This window comes from Eurypyga helias, unplaced genomic scaffold (assembly GCF_000690775.1).
Source record: "Eurypyga helias isolate BGI_N326 unplaced genomic scaffold, ASM69077v1 Scaffold43388, whole genome shotgun sequence".
In the NCBI taxonomy this organism is placed as follows: domain Eukaryota; kingdom Metazoa; phylum Chordata; class Aves; order Eurypygiformes; family Eurypygidae; genus Eurypyga; species Eurypyga helias.
Genome location: NW_010268381.1, coordinates 1 through 7,328, shown reverse-complemented (window position 1 = coordinate 7,328; position 7,328 = coordinate 1). Strand labels below are relative to the sequence as shown.

The 7,328-nt window shown below is 58.9% G+C and overlaps 1 protein-coding gene across 1 annotated transcript; it reads left to right on the top strand.

The window, feature by feature from the left end:
* Positions 1–800: 800 nt before the first annotated feature.
* Positions 801–6,397, top strand: AMBP (alpha-1-microglobulin/bikunin precursor). The gene is made up of 10 exons (XM_010157727.1): positions 801–969; positions 1,620–1,762; positions 2,040–2,116; positions 2,621–2,734; positions 3,212–3,313; positions 3,866–3,903; positions 4,750–4,828; positions 4,911–5,078; positions 5,265–5,441; positions 6,366–6,397. Exons 1-10 carry the CDS (start codon positions 859–861, stop codon positions 6,395–6,397), a joined length of 1,041 nt encoding a protein of 346 aa, XP_010156029.1. The 5' UTR covers positions 801–858.
* The last annotated feature ends 931 nt before the right edge of the window (positions 6,398–7,328 follow it).

Sequence of the window (7,328 nt, the reverse complement as noted above, 5' to 3'; positions counted from 1 at the left end):
ATCCAGCGTCGCTCCCACCCGAAGGGCCCATCGGTGACCAACGAGGGAGCGGGGGGCGAAAGTCCATCCGGCTCCTGCCAGCGCACCTCTGGCTCTGCCCCTTCTCTGCAAACCCTGGGCTGGGGCCTGAGGCGAGAGGGGCTCCTGCCCTTTGCTCTGTTTGCCGTCTCCCTCGCACTGTTTGGTTTCGGTTAATCATCCTGTGAGGGCAAACAGCGGTGGGGAGGGACAGCGCGTCCCACACCTCCTGTGCCTGCCTGGCCCGAGGACCCTTGGCCATGGGGTGGGTGACACCCAGTTGGGCATTGGCCACTGGCTTGGGACCCCTGGGGAAGGGGGTCCACAACGGGAGCAGGCAGCCTGGGCTCTGCTCCCTACGGATATTGGCCGGGATTAGGCAGCCTGGGGTGAGTGCTGGGGACCCCTCGGTCCTCTCCTCGCTGCAGGGTCAGGCCGGCCCACCACGAGTGGGGGCACTGTGAGGGCTTTTTGCAGGACACCAGGGCAGGAATATGAAGCCCAAGACAGAATAAAGGAGATGGGTCCTCGTCCCATGTCTGGGCCAAGCAGGGTGTAGGAACAGGCGAGGGTGAGGAGCTCAGACTGGCACCGCAGGACGATGCTCGTCTCCCTTCCTGCGCCTTGTGCCACCTCTCTGCAAATCCTATGGCTGCCAGGGCCACATGGCCAGGCCATGCAGGGCCACCAGCTGCCCCACACCCCCCCGCAGGTCCCCCAGCAGGGCTGACCAGCTGCTGGCCACGGTCTGAAGGTCACGCTGCTGCGCAGTGAGGACAGCGCAGAGTCCAGGATCCTGCTAGTGTGCTGAGGCTCAGCGGCACTCCGAAACCACCAGCCATGATGGTTTGGGGTCTCCTTTCCCTCCTCCTCTTCACTGTGGCCAAGGGGACCCCCATCGGGGACCAGGATGAGGATATCCAAGTACAGGAGAATTTTGAGGCTGAGCAGGTAAGGGCAGCTTGCAGTCCCTTAACTCTGGGGGCAGAAGGGATGAGGGAAAGCTTTATTTTATTGTCCTCAAGAAAGAAAGGTGATATTGCCTATGCCCACATCAGGCTGTGCGGGACAGGCATTGGCAGCGTGGCATTCCCTGGGTGCTGGTCAGGGGGTGCCAGCCTGCCAGCACCAGCCGTCAGGACGGTCTCATCCCAGCAAACACACAGGCAGGGCGGGTGGAGCCCAAGCGCCTGGGACAAATGAGTCCCCTGAGATGTTTGTTGATCTGCCCGGCCTAAGAGGTGTGGGCAGGGTCCGCAGGCAGCCCCAGTGCACAGGCTGCGTGCGGGATGCAGGGTGTCTGGGAGATCTCCCCCAGGCAGCCCGGTCCCCTGCCAGGCTCTGCACAGGGTGCAGAGCACATGCGCCTGGGTCTGGGGGGATGCCTCCAGCCCTGCCTGGTTGTCAGGAGACCCCGGAAAATCCTGCTCGGTGCTGATCCGCTTCCCAAATCCTGCAGCAGCTCTGGCCTCAGCACCCTGCACCATTGCTGCCCTGTTGCTGTCTTGGTCACGAATATTTCAGCTCTGCAGAAAACCAGGAGGTGTCCTACCTTGGAGAAGAGGGCTCATGGCAGAGCTGTCCCTTTCTTCTCCCCGCAGATGTATGGGAAGTGGTACGACATCGCCATCGGCACAACCTGCAAATGGATGAAGAACTACAAGGAGAAGTTCAGCATGGGCACGCTGGTGCTTGGCCCTGGTCCCAGCGCCGACCAGATCAGCACTGCCAGCACCAGGCTGCGGTATGGGGTGCTGACGTGGGCGCTTGAGCCTACCCCAAAGGCACCCCACCCAGGGGTGCTGTGTCTCCCAGGGGCTGGGACAAGACAGGAGGGTTGCTTGCTCTGGCTGGTATCAGAGCTCAGGGGAATAGCTGGATTGGGCTCAAACACACAATGCCTGGGGTAGGCAGGTTTTGGGGGTCTCATGTCATGGCCTCAGTGTCCCAGACAAGATTTTCATGCAATAACCAGGAAAAACAATTGCTCTGAGCAGCTGACTGCTTTCCTTTCCCTCCAGGCAAGGTAACTGCACGCACATCTCTGGAGAATACCAGAAAACTGGCACCTCTGGCAAATACACCTACTATAACCCCAGTAAGTTGAGCTCACAGCCCACCTGCTTGGCCCTGACTGCTGCGGTGGGGCTGGGCAAAGCAAACGAGCGCTGGGCACAGCTGGCACCTGGGGAAGGGGTTTGGGGGAGCAGGGCTCAAGGCACTCCATAATTTGGGTCATTTCCAGCCAAAGCATGGAGTGAAGTTGGGGGGAAAGGGGCTGTTTCAGCACCGTCCCTGCATTGGCATGGGTCTACGAGATGCTCCAGCAGATCCCTCCTGTCCCCAAGGTCCCAGACTGGGGCAGGCTCCCACCAGGGACATTTCAGGAGTGTCAGTGGTATCTCAGCTGTGCACCACCCTTGTTTTCCAATCCCCTTAACTAAGAGAAGAAGAGGCTGATGAGCCTAAAGGGAGTCAGGGTTGTATCAGTCTGCTTCAATTAGCTACCTGATTTCAGCTGCCAGCTCTGGGGCTGTCTTACACTGCCCCATTTCTCTCTGAGGGGTAAAAATGATGTCCCCTGTGTCTCTGTCTCACCCAGAATGGGACATGTCTATCCAGTCCTACGTGCTCCGCACCAACTATGAAGAATACGCTGTCATTCTGATGAAGAAGAAAAGTAGTTTTGGCCCAAGCACTACCCTGAAGCTGTATGGTATGTCTGGCTATGGCACTTGTGGGCAAGCAGGCTCTGGGGTAGACCAATGCAGCTCAGAAACACCACCCAAGAGTCCCTTGGCCTTGAGGGACCTCAACATGGCTTTGGAAGTGGTGCCTCGGACCAGCTCATCTTTGGCACCGCGGAGTTGAATCTTATGGCTCAGCTTAGAGCCACATCACACACTGAACATCCCAACCAGCCTGTCATGTTGGATGAATTGGCAACATCTGCTTGGAAGAAACCCAGGCCCTGAAATGGCAGCAGATGCTGTCTTTCATCATTGAGAGATGTTAAAACCACTTTGTCCAAGGCCTTGGTCAAGGCTGGTCAAGAATAATGACGGAGTGGTTGAGTAGAACCATGAGGCTGGTACGGGCCCTGCCTGAGCTCTGCCAGTCAGTGGGTGGCTAAGGGGCTGCATGCAGACCCCCTGCCACACCGACCCTATTCACAGTCTGTTTCCTTGCCCAGGGAGGAGCCCGGAGCTGCGGGACGACCTCATCGAGGCTTTCCAGCAGCTGGCTCTGGAGATGGGCATCCCTGAAGACTCCATCTTCGTCCTGGCCAACAGAGGTAACCCACCACATGGCACATGCCTCTCCCACTGCCTGTCCCTCCAGTATGCCAGTGCACTGGGGCTGCTCCTTCCCAGTGTTCAAGATTGGGGGGAAGGGGGGATGGTCAGGATGGAGGGAGGAGAAGCAGAGGCTTTGGTAGGATGGGAAGGAGACAATGCCCCATATTAGACAGGCTTCCACCAGCTTCCAGTCGGTGGAGTCCTTGCTGGGCTGTTAGGTCAATGCGCCCCACAATGCTGTGCTGGGACGAGGGCATAGAACCCCCAGGGATACCCATGACTGCTCCACATGGCTGGATGCTCCCAGGACCTGAGGAGCTCCTTGCCCAACCTGGGGCCAGAAAGTGCTAGCATGATACAGGTGAGTGTGGGGAATGTAGGGTGGGAAGTGGAAAAAAGCAAGACGGGAAAAATGCTGGAGTGAAAGTGGGAGGGCATCCCCTTTTCTGGAGTCCTGTGTCCGCATGGTGCAGGACGAAGGTGAGATGAGTTTGTCAGGACACCACCCCTCTCATGCTGCTGATCTTCTCTCCCGTCATCTGGGCCAGGCGAATGTGTCCCCCAGGAGACTGCAACCATGCCTCAGGTGAGTGGTCCAGCCAGGACCTCCTGAGGTGGATCAAGGCTGGGGACATCCCCTCCAAGACAAACCTACTGGAGACCTGGTGTCCAGGGACAAGACTCCATGGGCAGGACATGTCATTTGGGCAGCGGGTCCACTGACTGCCCTGGGAGATGCTTCTTCATCTCCACTGAGGAGTTTTGCCTGCGAGGATGGGGGCACAGGCAGGCACAGGCTGCAGAGTGAGGGTCCTGGAGGCCAGGTGGTCACCAGGGCTTGTTTCCAAGTGGCAGGCAATGGTCCTTTCCTGCTCTGATTTTTCATGGGGTGAAAGTTGCCGCATGTGGAGCTTGTTTGTCTCCTTGTTCCTTGCCTGCCTGCATGTGCCCCAGCCAGGCTGTGGACCCCCCCTCCAGGGATGAGCTGGTAGTTCAGTGCCCCACTAATACTTCAGCTACTGTCACCCAGCACCTCCTGATCTCACATGGATGAGTTTAGAAGGATTTTCGAGAGGGAATGAGACTTTCATAGGAGAAACAGACCAGTTGACTCGAGAGCTGGTAACACACCACCTTGTGTCAGCGAGAGCAGAGGCATGTCCCCAGCACAGGGCATGACTGGGAAGACGGTGAGGTGGGGAGGGACCACAGCCTGTTGACCCAAGATCCATGACTGGTGATGTGCTCTGAGCAGGGAGGAGGGTTGGAGCCTGCACGGGCTGCAGCACCCAGCAGAGCGGCCCCCAACATAGCCTGTCCTGGGGGCAGTGGGGGTTGGGGGGGCTCAGCACCATGGCAGGGAGTTATGGGGCAGGCAGCAGGTCCCATGGGCAGGGGCTGACGGCAGCGCTGTGCTTCCTTCCCCATACAGAGGGCACGGAGAGCAGTCCTGCCCCCCGAGGAGGGCTCGGCCGCGGGACCCCTGCCCCCTTACGTTGGCAATAAGGAAGGTACGTCCCAGGGAAGGAGGGCTGCATCAGATGTCCTCCTGTCCTGCATCCCTGTGACAGCCCATGCTGTGCTCGTCCACAGACTCGTGCCGGCTGAGCAGGGACCCTGGGCCCTGCAGTGGGATGCTCTCCCGCTTCTTCTACAACTCCTCCTCCATGGCTTGTGAAAGTTTCCTATACGGCGGCTGTCTGGGCAACGGCAACAACTTCTACTCGGAAAAGGAGTGCTTGCAGGCATGCCGGACAGAGGGTGAGCATGGCAACCAGGAGACACCCCAGAGGGGCACAGGACCGCAGATGGAGAGCACGGGAGGTGCCTTTGCTGAGGCATCAGAAGGGATCTGAGCGTGGCCTTAAACCCCACGTGTCCAGCATCCATGTGGGAGGTGGGGGGGCTCTGAACCCCTGCCCTCAGAGCAGCCCCCTGTCCCCACAGCTGCCTGCAGGCTGCCCATCGTCCAGGGTCCCTGCCAGAAGCCAGTGACACGCTGGGCCTTTGACGCGGCTCAGGGCAAGTGCATCACGTTCAGCTACGGAGGCTGCAAGGGCAATGGGAACCAGTTCTACTCGGAGAAGGAGTGCAAGGAGTACTGCGGGGCTCCTCCGCTGGCAGGTACCTCTACCCTGCCTGCACCCTGCCCACACCCTGCCCACACTGAGCTGGGCTGGAGGAGCCAGGATAGCAGCCTGCACCATCTCTTGTCCTGCTCTGGCCTGGGTCTGGGTGTGCTGGGTCTGCCTGGGGTTGGGACAGGGCTGGCCTGGGTCTGGGATAAGCCTGGGATGGGCTGGGGACTCGAATGCCCTGAGAAATATAGTCATTAATCTACAGACAGTATCGCACAGCAAGGTACCTATAGGCTACAGGTGTACTGAGGCCACAGCTGAATTTCAGGATGGTCTTGATGAGAGGGGGAACAGCCCTGAGCAGGCTGGGGTGCCCCTGGGAGCAGTGAAGGTGACAGCCCCCAGGCAGGGCGTGCCAGTGAGGGAAGAGTGGCTGAAAGATTTTGGGGGGTGTAGGAACCCTGACACTGAATAAGGACCAAGCTGGAGTCCCCTCCAGGGCTGTACCCTCCACGCAGCACCTGTCAGACCCTCCAGCTCTACTCAGTGCAGGGGTTTCCATGTTGAACCTCCTTGGGATACACAGTGGGCACTGCTCAGCCCTTGGGATGGGTAGACAAGCAAGTCGTCAGAAGTGTGTCAGGGGAAATATTCCTGCAGAGAGGGGCAAGCTCAGGGGTCTTCAATCACCACCAGCCCTGGGCAAGCCTGTTCAGTAATGTGTCTTCGGGCACAGCGCACCTTTTATTGTCCCTGTCACCAATATAAAGAGCATTAATGCCACCACAGTGGGTGGTGGGACACGAAGCGACACCCCAGGGCAGCATGGGGGTGCACAGAGGGTCCAGACTCTTCCTCCATCACTGATGGCAGGGACAAAGTGGGAAGCATCAGCTATTGCCATCTGACTGCAGGGCATGGAGGGCATCTGTGGGTCTGTCTGTTACCCCCCGTGTCTCCCTGCTTGCAGAGGACGAGGAGTTTTTGCATCTGTCAAACTGACGTGAGTGGAGGACAAGCTGCTAGCACCCAGCACCATGGCCTGGCAGGAGGGTGCTGGCAGCTTCCGGCGGCACAGGAGATGCCTCCAGCAGTAAATGTCTCTAATGTGACCAACGAGCTCAGTGTCCATCCTTGAGCTGGTGGGGGGTCCAGGAGGGGCGTGGAATGCTGTGAGATCCCCCTGATGCAATGTGTCCCCTCTTTGTGAGGCTGCTGGATGCTCCCCACTGAATCTCCATCTCTTGCTCAGCCCACTGGCCTCTGCCCACGCGGTGCTGGGGTGGCTGAGGGGGACACTGATGGGCCCAGGGCATCCCACTGGGTGGGCTTCGGGCCCCCATTTCTCAGGGGCCAGTAGTGGGCAGCTGGAAAGGGGCAGCAGGGGGAAATGGGTGTCTGCTCCTCCCTAAAGGTGGGTAATCGCTGCTGCATGGAGATCATACTGGGAAGGGCATGGTGGGACCGTGGGGGCCCAGTCATGGGCCAGGATAGGGGATTTACATGGGGTTACGGCGAGGGATTACGGAGTGTCAGAGGGGACCCTGAGAGGTCAGAGGAGGGCACTGTGGGGTTTAGGAGTCGTAGGGGTCTATGGTGGCTTACAGCAGGGAATTACAGATGTTACAAAGGGTCACAGGGGGATTATTTGGGGTCACAAGAAGGAATTACGAAGTTGTCAGGGTCACGAGGGGAAATGGGGATGCCACAGTAGGGGAATACAGGGGTTATGAGGATCACAGGGGGGCTATGAGGGTCCCGGAAGAGGATTACAGGGTTTTGGGGGAATATAGCAGTTCCAGGAGGGGATTACAAGGGTTATGTGGTTCACAGGTGGGCTATGGGGGTCCCAGGAGGGGATTAGAAGTGTTATGGGGGGTGTGTGCAAGGGATGCTGGGGTGGCCCCAGCAGGGGATTACAGCAGTTATGGGG

Excerpts from the sequence above, each read along its gene's own strand:
- AMBP (XM_010157727.1), top strand. The coding sequence starts at position 859 with ATGATGGTTTGGGGTCTCCTTTCCCTCCTCCTCTTCACTGTGGCCAAG. Across the intron at positions 3,904-4,749 it reads AGACTGCAACCATGCCTCAG|AGGGCACGGAGAGCAGTCCT; the intron begins GTGAGTGGTCCA and ends TTCCCCATACAG. Across the intron at positions 4,829-4,910 it reads TTACGTTGGCAATAAGGAAG|ACTCGTGCCGGCTGAGCAGG; the intron begins GTACGTCCCAGG and ends GCTCGTCCACAG.